A 14205-nucleotide genomic window follows, 5' to 3' on the forward strand; every position below is an offset into this window, starting at 1 on the left:
GTGTGCGTGTACGCGTTTGTATTTGGTGTAAACCGAGCACATTCATGAGATTACACACCAACGTACCGAGGACACACCTCCAACCGAGGACGTCCTCAGTTGGAAAATTGATAAAACGTTTCTTCTACCAACTATTTTTGCCTAGAATAACGTAACATCATGATTTGTAGGAAGCTCCCCGTCTACACGATTGGTGTTTGTTTGCAATGTTTGAGTGTAACTTTCTTTTAAAGCTGGCGATACAAGCACCCGAAGTCATGTCCTCGATTGCCCGGAGGAAAACTTGTAGCGATATCTAAGCAATCAAATTGCACGTTGCAAAAGAGTGTAATTTTGTTTACTAGAACCCGACACTTTTTTCCAGAAAATAGTTGGACCATGATTGTTCATTTTTGTAAACACATATCTAAGGCTTACCTGGTTCCCGACGTTAATTCAAAATTAGTAACAGTCATGTCAGCAAGAGTTTTAATTTTTTATTGTGGGAATTATAAGAATGAGATCAAGGCTATATAGAATACACGACCCTATGATTGTAAATAGCTTCATGGAAGTAAATAATTTTTCTTATTGAATTCATGAGTAAAATGATTGGTTCTTGTCATAGCCATGCTGAGAGTACGTGATGTAAGCATGATCACGTGGTCCTCTATTGCGCAATTAGGCGATTCCGAAAATGCGCATTACTTAGTTTTAATAGTGATGCTTAGAGAGAGTGGTCTCAGTCGGGCTTCTGAACACTGAGTCGTAAAGGTGTTTCTTTTGTTTTCATTTTGGGAATTACATTTTATGTTTATTCGAATTATTTGGATTCTAAAATGATTAATTTGTTTCTATGGAAATATTTTAAGTGCTTATACAGAATTCATGAACAAAGACATTTCTTAAAATTTTTATTCGGATTTCCCAAACCAGAGTGTTATTTCTTGTGTTTCTACTAGGAACTTTAGACAACCACACTATACTAGATACAACATACGTCATCGTCTTCCATCTTTGATACTTCTTCGAACTTGAAATCATTAAAACATTTCAATATTAGGACTTCTAAAATTGTATTCGTGGATTATTTTTGATCATTTTTTCAATATTTTTCCAGGGAAATAAATATTTTTTTTTAGATTTTTCAAAGCTTGTTGCTTTCAAACTTTCTTGTGTTATTGTTTGTTCGAGTCTAAACATGTAACATAAGAACCTGTCATACTCAAACATTTTCTTTTGGCATCAGATTAAAATTATATAAATAAAAGTAGTTATATTTGCACAAAAAGTGTTTCAAAATATCAAGTATAAAGAAGAATTAATAATTTAATTTTTCTAAATAGAGGTATACAATGCTATTACTTCACTTTAGCTAATATTTCACACCTATATAGATTGCCAACTAGAATTGACGTATAATTATTCCAGACGACGAAGTACATGATTCTTATTACAGAAACAAAACCCATTATAAACCATGGATAGGAAACTTACAGATCAATCTATTTAAAATGCATTTACTGTTCAACCGTATATCGATGTGCGTGCACTACGCACTAGATTGTGACCCTTTGTTTAAAACTGTTCCATTGCTTCAATTTATTTTCAAAATTCCCGCTAATATAGGTAAAAAGGAATCAATGCTGGCTTCCCTATGTAGGTCGACTGCGTAATATAACAATACAATCAGCACGCTTAAAAATATACAAAGAAACCAAAGTTGCCTATCTCGGCCGACTGCATTTTTTAAAAAGCTGCACACTTAAAAGAATCCAAAGTCGGTTTCCGGGGTTGGCTTGCTTTGTAATAAAATAACCTTTGTACTTGAGATCCTGTCGGTAAGTTTAAGCATTGCTTCTTGCCAGTTGTGTTTATTCACCAACTTGATTTCTATTTGTTTGTCATATGTAGTGATAATTGATGCAACTATTTGTTTGTCATATGTAGTGATAATTGATGCAAACGGGACTGATGTTTGCAGGATAATTAGTATACGCATCAATAATTTACTTTAATGATATACTTCTGTAACCCAAGAGTATCATTTGCACTCACAGCGAATGTATTTTCAAATAATGATTGATTTTTATTTTCTAGATACCATCGTATAGTTAACCTGGATATACTACAATTTTGCTCATATTCCACCTTACGCGACATTACACGTGAATGGTATTTGCCGCCAAGCAATCGGTTGCTATTTCTGTCTTTTTTGTTTGATCCAGCTTTCAGGCTTACAATATATTCAAACCTTCGGGCACAAAGAAACACGATTCGTTTCTCCATAAATGACCACTACTTTGGTACGAAACGACTCATTTAAGCACGAAACGACTTGGGTACTGAACGACTTGGGTACGGAGTGACTTTCTTCGGATCGGTAGATTATCATATAGACATGATTTTTTAGTCTGATTAAACATTTTTATGGTATACATAGATAAGAAAAGCGTTTTTATATAATGTACTGCTGATATAGAGTATTTTATCGATGTATGTGACACCATCATCATTACAGAAGAATTGAAAATTACATTGGTACAGTTGACTGTAAGATGGTGTACTTCCGTCGAAAACCACCAATAATGTTCTCCACCTGCATTATATCAAGGGAATTTTTTCTCATCTCCACTATTTTTAGAGAAGACTGAGCTTTTCCTCTTGCAAATGACATTATATTGTTTTTAACACGCATCGTGCCTACACTGTCCATAATTCAAAACCTCAGTCAACCATATCACCAGAAAGTTGTACATTGCCCACAGCCTTCACTCCAGTTCTTTAACTTCTCTCCTCTATTTTTAGGGCAGACTTGCCTTTACGTCTTGCAAATGACATTATATTGTTTCTAATACATATCGTACCTACACTGTCCACAATGTCCAAACCTCTGCCAACCACATCACCAGACATTTGTACATAGCCTACAGCTTTCAATCCAGTGCTTTTATCTGCTTTACACCTCCAAGCATTTGAGATATGTGTTGAGATATGTGTTATTATGCCTTATGGATATATATCACTTAAAAGCTTTATAGTGTTGTAACGATTATTATAGAGCAAAGATCTAACGTTTCAGATGGAGACCAATAAACACTTCTGCACCAAAACTTTGTCGAAAGGGTATTGTAAAATCCCTTTTCATAGCTTTTGACTATTTGCCCCACTCTAGTTAACCGCTTCAATCCCTGGTACATCTATACATGTGTCATCTTTTGTGTGTTTGCCTATGTGTACGAAGTTCATTGGGTCTTTGAGAAACACTTTGATTTAGGTCAAAACGTTAGTAATAAAATGATAGCCTCATACAATATCTAACGTGAGGTGTTGGGGTGCCCTACTTATCATGCGGCGCGTTTGTTAGATTATCGTTATTTAGAAGATGATTGACAACGGTGTCATTGCCCGGGTCGAGCAAATAATAATATGGATGTCAAATAGGTCATGATTTAATATCGAATTTATGAAAAGCGTTGAATAATGTTCAGAGATTGCATTTGAGACTCTTTTCATCGCCAAATGTTATTTCAGTGGACATTATTTAGATATCAATAATTCAACAAAACATCATTTGCGTTAAAATATTCCAGAAAGGTTTATTTTGATGTCTTTTGAAACAAAACACAGCATCATACACTTGGTTGTTACTGCTTGGTTTTCCCTTGTGCATTCCTCAACATCTTGTACCTTCCTCGAATCTGCACTCCAACCTGCACTGATTGCATTCATCATACAGCTGAAAAACGTTAACACAGAAATTATATTCCAAAATGAGGTTATACATTGTATGCTGATTCCTCGGTGCAGAATCAATTCAATCAGGTCAGAATTGTTCATTTGTTTACATAATATAGCATATTTCTTTCAGTGTTGACTTTTGCGATGCAGATGAAAGAGATGCTTTACATTTTTCAACGAATGTTTTAGATTTTAAACATGACATCTTACGATTCTTCAAACAAGGGCACTGGAAAATGTAATATTAAGTATATCGCACATATTGTTATTGGTCAAAGCAACGCTGATTATGATATAGTATGCAAATGTTTCCATTTTCTAATCACAGTGACTTTTGTCATTCAAATGTGCATGCAAGCAATAGCATCTGGACAGTTTTAAGGCTGACATATATCAGTTTTAATGAAGGTGCGCTTAGTAGAACTCGAGTTATTGGTTATTGTGTGAGTAGAGTAGAATTTTCTTCCGTCACGGTATCATTGAACTATATCTGCTCACATATCATTCAGCAATGGTCGCTTACGACTGTCGTGATTACTGATCATTCGATCCATGCAGTGAACGAATTTAGTTGCCTTCTTCGTGGCAACTGACAGGCAAATGTAACTGAAACAAGTCGGATCTTTGCAATCTTCTTGCAAGGAGTGATGGATGTACGCGAAGCAAAACTAAAGCTATATCACGAAACCCAGTTGTTAAGGGGAGAATGGATAGATATGGCTATATGGTAATACAATACGGCAGACGTACCTCAGTATTCACGTAAAGTGAGACAACTTGAATGACTTTAACGGAGAGAGTGTCATTGATAAGTAAGGTGCGATGTTATCGAGGAATTGTGCTTTATAAATGTATGGTATTACTATATTGTATGTTAGGGTAATTAGTAAATGAAAAATAAACATAACTATGCTCAGTTATTTCAATGTTTTCATGCAGATTTGCAAAAGAAGCGAAAACTCTTTAGTTTTGCTTTGAACTTTTTGAATTTTGTATGTTGTTTTTCCTTTAACGGTTATCGGCTATATGTCTGAACCATCCAGATTGCACAATGAAAGAAATGTATAGAGAAAAAAATGAACAAGCTTTGTTTAATTAATTTTTCACATTTAATCTACTCCGGATTGAAAATAAGCTGTATACGGATCTTTCTGCTTTGACTATACTAATTATTTCATAACAGGAGTTACACCTTAACAATACAAGTATCGATGGGCTATAATAAACAAGTTTGACCTAGTTTTAACTCCTTATTTTCTCCGAACACCGAAGATACTCACTGCAAAAGGGAGGATTCGAAATCGTGTAAAGAAAGTAATTTCCCCGGGGGTTTCCCTCCGGCGCATTGTAACCCATGATAGCACACCCATCATTGCATGTGCTACACCACTCGCACGGGAATGACTGGAACTTACAGGTAATAGATTCTATAAACAGATCCAGGACTCTCATATGACTGCATGCTATGCTTTTCTCGATTTCTGAAGAACAAATATCAACTAATGGTTTGCCGTAGCCATACATTATCAAATTAGACGGTTTGAAAACTACATGGTACAGATGTTAATAGGAAACATTTTTGGTGATGTTTCTTCTAAAAAGGATCTTAATAACGTATATATGTTTTTTCAAATGAATATATAAGAGTGCACTAAATCTTTGTTATGTAATTATGCAGGTCACTTACATTTTCATGAAGTCTATAAAAAAATGTAAATAAAGTGCTGAGAAAAGCTGTTTCACCACACTTCAGTGAAAAGCAAATGCGTAGCAATTCATTGCATTGACCTTTACTAGCAGTCCTAACATTCAAGGAATACTCGTAAAGTGCATGGCATTGCATATACTCTTACAAAGCATACGTTTAATAAATAATGGTAAACGCGTCAGGTTATTGCTTAGCCTGAAACAATGGCGCTGGGTCTCTATTATCACACGACCAATCAACTCATGTGACCTCGATGTTTGGCCTTTTACCAACTTCTTACATCCGTTAAACTCATGCATGCTAATTCCGATAATAATTCATACATGGACACAAATAGTGTAGTCCCTTGGTTCAGCACTCAAACATTTACCAAAATAAGCTCAATAACAATTCACTCTTTAACGATAAACTTCAACTCTTTCTTCTCTATTCATCATGATGATCGATTTGCACTGAAAAAATAAGTATTGGTAAGTAAGTGCAACCAGAACAAGGATGAAATTATATAAACTTGTACCATGCAAATATCTAAGGAACATTATGGAAGCACTACGATTAAAGACCGATAATTCTCTATATTCCTTTAATGTTAAATTGAGAAAAAATTGTAACAAGGGCATTAGGACTAGAGGTTACCTAATCTAAACGACGATCTGGTCATAGTCTATTAAACTATATAAGCTGTTTATATTTCTATTCGGAGGTGATATGTAAGTAGTGAAAGGGGTGAGATTAGCGTCAATGGGAATTAGCATTAAAAACACCCCCTGGGTAAGATTAGCGTCAATGGAAATTTAACATTAACCACCCTGGGTAAGATTAGCGACAATGGAAATTTAACATGGGCAAAAAACCCTGGGTAAGATTAGCGTCAATGGAATTTAACATTGGAGAAAGGAAAAAAAAAGGAAATATTGAGATTAGCGTCAAAGGCATTCGAACAATGGAAAAAAAAAATATCGATTCTAGGGACAAAGGCAATTGAACATGGGGAATAGAGTTTGGGTTTGTCTAGGGACAAAGGGCAATTGAACATGTTAGAAAAAAAAAGACTACTTTAGGGACAAGGGGAATTGAACATGGGATTTTTTTTTTTTTTTTTAAAATTTTTATAAACGGGTAGGCAATTGAAAAGTCATTCTCTTTTCGAGAATATGGCTGGCCCTGAAAAGGGCCTTTGGGTTTATGTTAATATTAATATTAACATAGACGGCATCTGTCACATCTTCTTCTTCTTAAACTCCTTCTAACTGCAGGTCCATACACAAGTACCCTCTTGAGGCATCCTTGTCTTTCTATGTAAACTCTTCTCATCCATAGACTAGTATCTGTCCTATCAACAACAGTCCACTTGGACCGGACATACATGAGCATGTCCGTCCTAAACATCATGGAAGACACAAGGGTGGATGATTCAACTGTGGTCCACATCGTGAGGCGACGAGAACAGGTGAATCAATGCAGTGAACTGCGCTTATTTATAGGTAGAGGAAGGATTGAAACGGATTGAGTTCATTCACCAATCCGAACACGCGTTACAAAATTCAGTCAGTCCGCATCCAATCCGAAGAGAGCAGTCTGTGACGTCATGTGGTCTATATAGATTCGCTAGCGCCTGTGTGCTGTCAATCTATGCGACAGTGATTCAACATGACGGAAACTCAGAAAACGATCCATTGGGGTGCACCAGCAGTGGAGACCGCCCAAGGGAACCCGGACTTACTTTCAGAAGAGGTACATTGGGATTTTGTGGATTTTCTTACCTCGCAAGAATTTGTTCCGGAACCTTCGTCTCATTCTTCATTACCGCAAGTGGAGAATTTTAGACAGAGACAGAAAGAAGAATTGGAGAAATTTATGCAACGACAAAAGGAAGCGGAACAAGCTTTTCTCCTACAGCAACAGCAACAGCAACAAGAAGAGGTAAGAAAAAAACAACAAGAAGAAGTAGCAGCAAAGAAACAAGAGGGTGAAAATCAAACGGCTACGGTACTGTTGGACATTTTAGCGGAGTTAAGAAGTCTGAAACAAATGTATCAGACTTCTTTATCACGACCGAAGAGAATACGACCTTCCCGAGCTAAACACGCCAACCCTGTGACTAAGCCTATCGTACCACCCTTAGTGATTTCAACCCAATCATCATCATCAGAAGTAGGCCTCGGCCGTGGCAAAGGCTTAAGACAGTTAAAGTTGATTGCTTAAACTCACCCCTACACCAAAAAAGGCCCTTTTCAGGGCCACCCACTTCTCTCGAAAAGAGATAGCCTTTCAATTTGCCAATAACTCAAAAATCAGCAAAAAAAACCCATTTTACCCTTATAGTACATGTCTGTGTATGAGTGTGTGAGTGTAGCTTCTTATTTTAAAATCAAAACTCAAAGACACTTACCTTATATAATTAATGTATTCTTTTCTCCATAGTTACAATCCAATTCACAATTCACAACAGAACACTTTATAGATTACATTCACTTCTTCTGTTTCTTTTTTTTACTCTCTCTTTTTTTTTCAATTTCTTCACCGTCACAGTCTTTTCCTCCTCTTCCTCCTCACTTTCTTCCCTTCTTCTTTTCTTCTCCTGTTTCTTTTTCTTCAATTGGCTGCTTTCTTCCTCTGAAGAATCTCTCTCTTCTTCTGAAGAATCCCTCTTTTCTTCCGACTCCTCTTGTTTCTTTTTTGGGCAATCTGGAGACCAATGTCCTTTTTCTTTACAATAATAACAGGTATCTTGACTTTTGTCTTTTCTAGCCCCGGTTTTTGTTCTTTTTTGACGGTCTGGACACTCTGAAGACCAATGCCCTTTCTTCTGACAGATATAGCAAGTATCTTGACTTTTATCTCGAAAGGAAGGAGAGTAGTCCGTTGGCTGGTCTGAAGAGAATTTTCTAATGACCCCTCGCAAAACTCTGATGAAACGTTCGATTTGGTTAGTCTCTTCCATCGTTGTGCTCGGTTTGAGAGTGAAATGAATAGTGAAAGGACAAGACACACACCCTTTTTATATACGCTGGTTTGTCATGACTATAAATTAGTCTATGGTGTTTAAACTTGAGTCATTTGACGTTTTGCACTCAAGATGAAACGATCCTATTCATTCGAGAAGAATGACGAAGAAGAAAGTAAGAGGCAGAAACGTGATCTATCGCCTCGTACCAGAGCTGAAGTCTTAGCACAAATTCATGCCAGTGATTTTGAAGAGGACATGAGTGAACCAGAATCCGAACCCTCTGAACAAAGTTCACCACCCTTAGTTAACCCTGAAAAGTACTATTCCATTCGAGAGACGGAAAAGCGCTCCTCTAGAAAATTTAGAACCACGGCTTACACCTACACAGTGAAGTTTAAAGATTTCAAGTCCGACTTACCATTGGAGAAAGCAGAAGGGTTTATCACCGAGATGTGGGATTCTTTGCTCACCGCACTCAAGCGACAATGTCAACCCAAAGAAGACGATCGCTTGACACTATCCATAGATCACGACAGCTTGAAATCCGCTGTTTGGATCGAGTTTAGCAGACCCGCAGAACTAACCCCTTCCAAAGTCATGGACAAGATTCAACACGTACAACAATCTAATGACCAGTTTGACATCACCGATGGTAAAGCCACACTGAAAATGGCCCACGTCTCTCCTCCTCAAGGGACCGGACAACGCAATAAGGTGTTATTGGTGAACGACCTTCGCAGCACCAAAAAGAGTCTCGTCCAAATTAACAACCCTCAAGACCAGATGTGCTTAGCCCGAGCCATCGTGGTGGGACGAACCTATGCCAACAAGAACGACACGGCAGAATGGAAAAGAGCCTGGAAAACTATTCAACAATCGGACCGAGCCAAACAACGAAACGAAGCAGAACTCCTGTTGAAACAACCTGGCCTGTCCAAAGACACACCCTGTGGCATTCCTGAAATGCAAAAATTGCAAGATGTCCTAGCTCCACGCTATACCTTGAAAGTGCACCCTCAAGAAGTGCGTGGGCCTCTGTTGTTTCGCGGGAAAGACTTTAAGGACGGAAAATACATTCATGTCTATTATCACGATGACCATTTCGATACCATTACCACTATCACTGGATTCCTGGGATACAGTTATTACTGTGAGAAATGTGACTATGGCTATAACAATCGAGAGCAACACAAACATTGCGGATGGAAATGCCCAGGATGTTTGGCCTCTCCACCCTGTCTCAGCGAAGGACAAGAAAGAGTACATTGTCCTGCTTGTCTGCGCACGTTTGTCAGCCCTGCCTGTTACCAACAACATCTGAAGACGCAAGGTTCACAGCAGAAATGTGCTTGTCAACTGCTGAGACTGTGCCCTACGTGTCGACAAGGCCTACGTACCAATAATGCCAAGGCACACGTATGTTCAGGAAAGAAAAAATGTCACATTTGTCACCACATCGTGGACTTGAAAACACGAATGCTACGTGCAAAAATACCAACCCCACCAGAGAAAGAGGACGGTCACAAGAAGAAAGGCAATTTCATCTTTTTCGATTTCGAATGCATGCAAGAGACTGGCATTCACATTCCTAATTTCTGCGTGGCTCATCGAGCGTGCGAGAAGTGCATTCAAGAACCTATCTTCAGTCATTGCCCTCACTGCAGCAAGATTCCCGGAGGGCGTGAAAAAATCTTTCGAGGACCAAACACGTTAGCCGATTTTGCCCAATGGGTCTTAGATCCCATCGACAAGACGTGGAGCCAAGAGGACATCGAACGTTACGGAGATTGTCATCGTCATGCCACGGTGATGGCTCACAATTTCTCCGGATACGATGGACAGTTTCTTCTCAGATACTATACGGAACAAGGCACCGAACGTCCTAAAGTCACTTTGAACGGAGCCAAAATCATTTTCATGCAAGTGGGACAAGTGCAGTTTAAAGATTCGATGAGCTATTTGGCCATGCCTTCGAGTCGAATGCCTAAAACGTTTGGAATGACAGAAATGGCTTAAGGGTACTTTCCACACTTTTTCAATACGGAAGCCAATCAACACGCCATTCTACCCCATTTGCCTGAGGCTCACTATAACGACCCCGACAACATGCGTACCGAACAACGAGAAGCTTTCTACGCTTGGTACCAGACTCACGCCTCCGACCCTTTCGACTTTCAGGAAGAAATGCTAAAGTATTGTCGTTCCGACGTGGACATTTTACGGCGTTGCTGTGGAAAATTTCGAGAACTGTTCATGGAACACGGAGGGGTCGATCCTTTGAAAGAAGCTTGCACCATTGCCAAAGCGTGTTCCTTAGTGTATCGACAACGATTCATGCCTGAAAACACCGTGGCTGTCATCAGTCCTCAAATGACCCACTATGTCAAACGTCAATACTCGGTCAAAGCCCTACGTTGGTTACATTACTTGTGTGACAAGGAAGACAAATGGATTCAGCATGCCCGCAACGGAGGAGGCGAAAAGACCATCGGAACGTATTCGGTCGATGGCTGGGACTTAGAAAACCCCAAGATCGTGTACGAGTTTAACGGTTGCTTATTTCACGGATGTCCCGTCTGTTACCCTGATCGTAGCACTAAAAATTAGTTTTTACAACGAACCATGGAAGACTTGTACCAGGACCCTTGTCAGCGACGCCTAAAGTTAGAACAGCAAGGATACCAAGTGGTGGAAATGTGGGAACACGAGTACGATCACCGTATGAAAACCGATCCCGAGTTTAAACGTGCCGTGGAAAGTTACAAGCTGATGGACCCCCTAAACCCGAGGGATAGTTTGTACGGAGGAAGGACCAATGCCACCTGTTTGCTGTACCAAGCCGACGAAGAGAAAGGAGAAGAAATCAAATACTTGGACGTGTGTTCGTTGTATCCTTACGTGTGCAAATATTGTCCCTTTCCTGCAGGGCACCCACAATTGTTCACGGAACACATCGACCTGAAAAACATTCGACAATACGAAAGCTTGATCAAGTGTAAAGTTTTGCCTCCCACGAACCTATACCATCCCGTCTTACCTCACCATTGTCAAGGCAAACTGATGTTTCCATTGTGTCGTACTTGTGCCGAAACGTGCAACCAAGACCAACCTTGTCGGCACACCCAGGAAGAACGGGCCGTGACGGGAACCTGGGTCAGCGTAGAATTGTTCAAAGCTCTGGACATGGGATACCAACTGTTAGAAGTGTACGAAATTTGCCACTTTCCCAAGACACAACAATACCACAAGGGTGACCCCAGTCAGACAGGCATTTTCGCCGACTACGTGGATGCCTTTTTGAAACTGAAGCAAGAAGTCAGCGGCTATCCTTCCTGGTGTCACACTTCCGAAGACGAAAAGACATTCAAAGAGAAATACTATGAACAAGAAGGCATCTCTTTAGACCACATCGAGAGAAACGAAGGCAGGCTGTCGTTTGCCAAAGTGATGTTAAATTGCTTGTGGGGTAAAATGGCACAACGACCATGTTTACCCAAGACGGAATATTTGACAGAACCTTCCCGCTACTTTCAGATGATTCACGACAAAACCAAATGCATGAAACACGTGGACGTCGTTCGCGAGGATTTGATCTTGGTCAATTACGAAGAAGATCTGGACTTTGTACAAGACGACCCCTTTGGAAATGTCATCATTGCGGCTTACGTGACAGCTCATGCTCGCTTAAAATTGTACGAAGCTTTAGAACTGTTAGGGGAACGTGTCCTGTACTTTGATACGGACAGTTGCATTTACATCCATCACCCGAGTCAACAGCACCCTGACATCGAAGGAGACCGTTTAGGAGCCTGGACAGACGAACATCCCGACGACAAGATTCTAAGTTTCGTCAGTGGTGGTCCCAAAAATTACGGCTACGAATACCGGGACCCACAAGGAGAATTGCACACGACGTGTAAAGTGAAAGGATTGACTCTGAATTATCGTACCAGTCGTGTGGTGAACTTTGGGGTATTGAAAGAAGCCTTGCAATCGGGAGAGGATGCAAACTTTAAAGTGACCACCTATCAGCCGAACAAAATTGTACGTTTACCCACTCACCACATCGTCAGTCGACCCTTGGAAAAAGTCTATCAAATCGTGTACCAGAAGCGAGTGCGACTTGCCAATCATTTCACCTTACCGTATGGACACGTCGGTAATGGTCTGTATATAAAAAGGAAACCTAGGCAAGATCGATAGTTCATTGTGACTACCAAGACCAAGCGAACAAGATGAATACTTTCAGAGAAACACAAAACAAGTTTAGACAGGCACAATTCAAGCGTGGGGCTTCTGAAGTGGAATGCGATTGTGAGCCTTGCGACTTTTCAACCTGTGTGAGTGACGGTGCCAGAAGAACCCGTCACCCAGGACGGGACTGTCGTGGACAGGCCTGAAAGACCCTTTCGGGAGGACACTTTTGTGACCTTACCCCCTACTATAGAACTGGTTAGAACATTACCCAAAACATGTTGTACAGACACTTGTGTTTATTCCACGTTAATGGTTATCATGTGCCTTTTATCCTTATACTTAAGCCTTTGGCTTTTATGTATTTTTGTCTTTCGTATTCATGTTTAAAACATTCAATAAACGTGTTCTGAAAAAAAAATATATAAACTCTTGTCTTGTTTGTTTTCGTGTCACAAGTGACATTTCTCACACTATGGCTACCTCTGCTGTCTCTGCTCCCTCTTCCTCTACTGTCAAAGTCATCGACGAACACTTAGATCGTGCCAGTTGGGAGGCTTTGTATCTTCGTCATCCCTTTAGGTGGCGCTATACAGTTTCGCATTTTGCATAGGGTTAGGAATTTAAAGAAAAAGAATGTCCCCGGCTTTCCTCACTGGTTATACTGGCTATTTAAAAAAGACCTTGTATATCTTAGGTATAATGCAAAGAACCTTTAATTCCCTTTATTTTGGTGTATGATTGATGGGTGTACTGTGGGTTATAGAGTATACAGCTTGGCCTTACTTCAAATGTGCACCTTTCAAAAAAGTGCTAGCTCTACTTGGTCATTTTCACTTCCTGAACTTCAGAGGTCAATTGTATAAAAAAGAGCCGATAACTTTTTTTACATTTTATATATTTGGTAATTCATTCATTGCACTTTCAGAAGCTGGTATTGTCTAGTCTGGCAAAATTCATTTTCCCTATTTTATAGCTGCTATGTATAGTGTACTTTAGACTAATTCAGACTGATTTTTCAACACAAGGGAGCAGTCATTTTAGTTAGCAGTGTGCTTAAATCATGTAAAATTTCCAAAAGTACAATATCCAAAAGAAATATCATCCACATTACATTAATGTAGCATAGAGGTATGCAAACATTCTCTCCACTGTGCATGTTTTAAATGCGAACTACTTCACCTTACATACTTCACTCTCTCAAAAGTACATATTATCTGGTGAGCGCCACCATAAAGAAGATGTAGGTATTATTTTTTATGATTTAATTATGTTTATATGGCTGAAACATTTAAGTCGCAAGCATCAAAACAATCCTTATGAATAATTCTCCTGCCTTTTTCCCCACAGAACAGTATTTATGAGTGTCAGAGTCTCTAACAAGTCCAGCCTACCCCCCCCCCATGATAAAAGTGAGCTATTTTAAGAATGCACATTACATTCTGTAAACATAGCAACCAATGTTATGCTGAATGATAGGAACATGAAACTAGCCAGAATTATTTCTGAGATATCAACAATGAATTTTACAAATAGAAAAGGGAGGTAACTAATCAGCTTCATAAAGGTCAAAGGTCAAAGTTTAAAATATTTGCCTATTGTTTAATATGGAAGTAGCGAATTCACTTTCTCA

General features: G+C 39.3%; 1 protein-coding gene across 1 annotated transcript in view; it reads right to left on the minus strand.

The window, feature by feature from the left end:
* Window positions 1–3558: 3558 nt before the first annotated feature.
* Window positions 3559–14205, minus strand: part of LOC149806982 (pancreatic triacylglycerol lipase-like) — a 29284-nt gene continuing 18637 nt past the window's right edge. The window contains exon 6 of the mRNA XM_089948862.1: window positions 3559–3718. Coding sequence (XP_089804988.1) covers window positions 3559–3718 — 160 coding nt within the window. The remainder of the gene's footprint in view (window positions 3719–14205) is intronic.

This window comes from Sinohyriopsis cumingii, chromosome 1 (genome assembly GCF_028554795.1).
Source record: "Sinohyriopsis cumingii isolate HCF-2022 chromosome 1, ASM2855479v2, whole genome shotgun sequence".
Classification (NCBI taxonomy): domain Eukaryota; kingdom Metazoa; phylum Mollusca; class Bivalvia; order Unionida; family Unionidae; genus Sinohyriopsis; species Sinohyriopsis cumingii.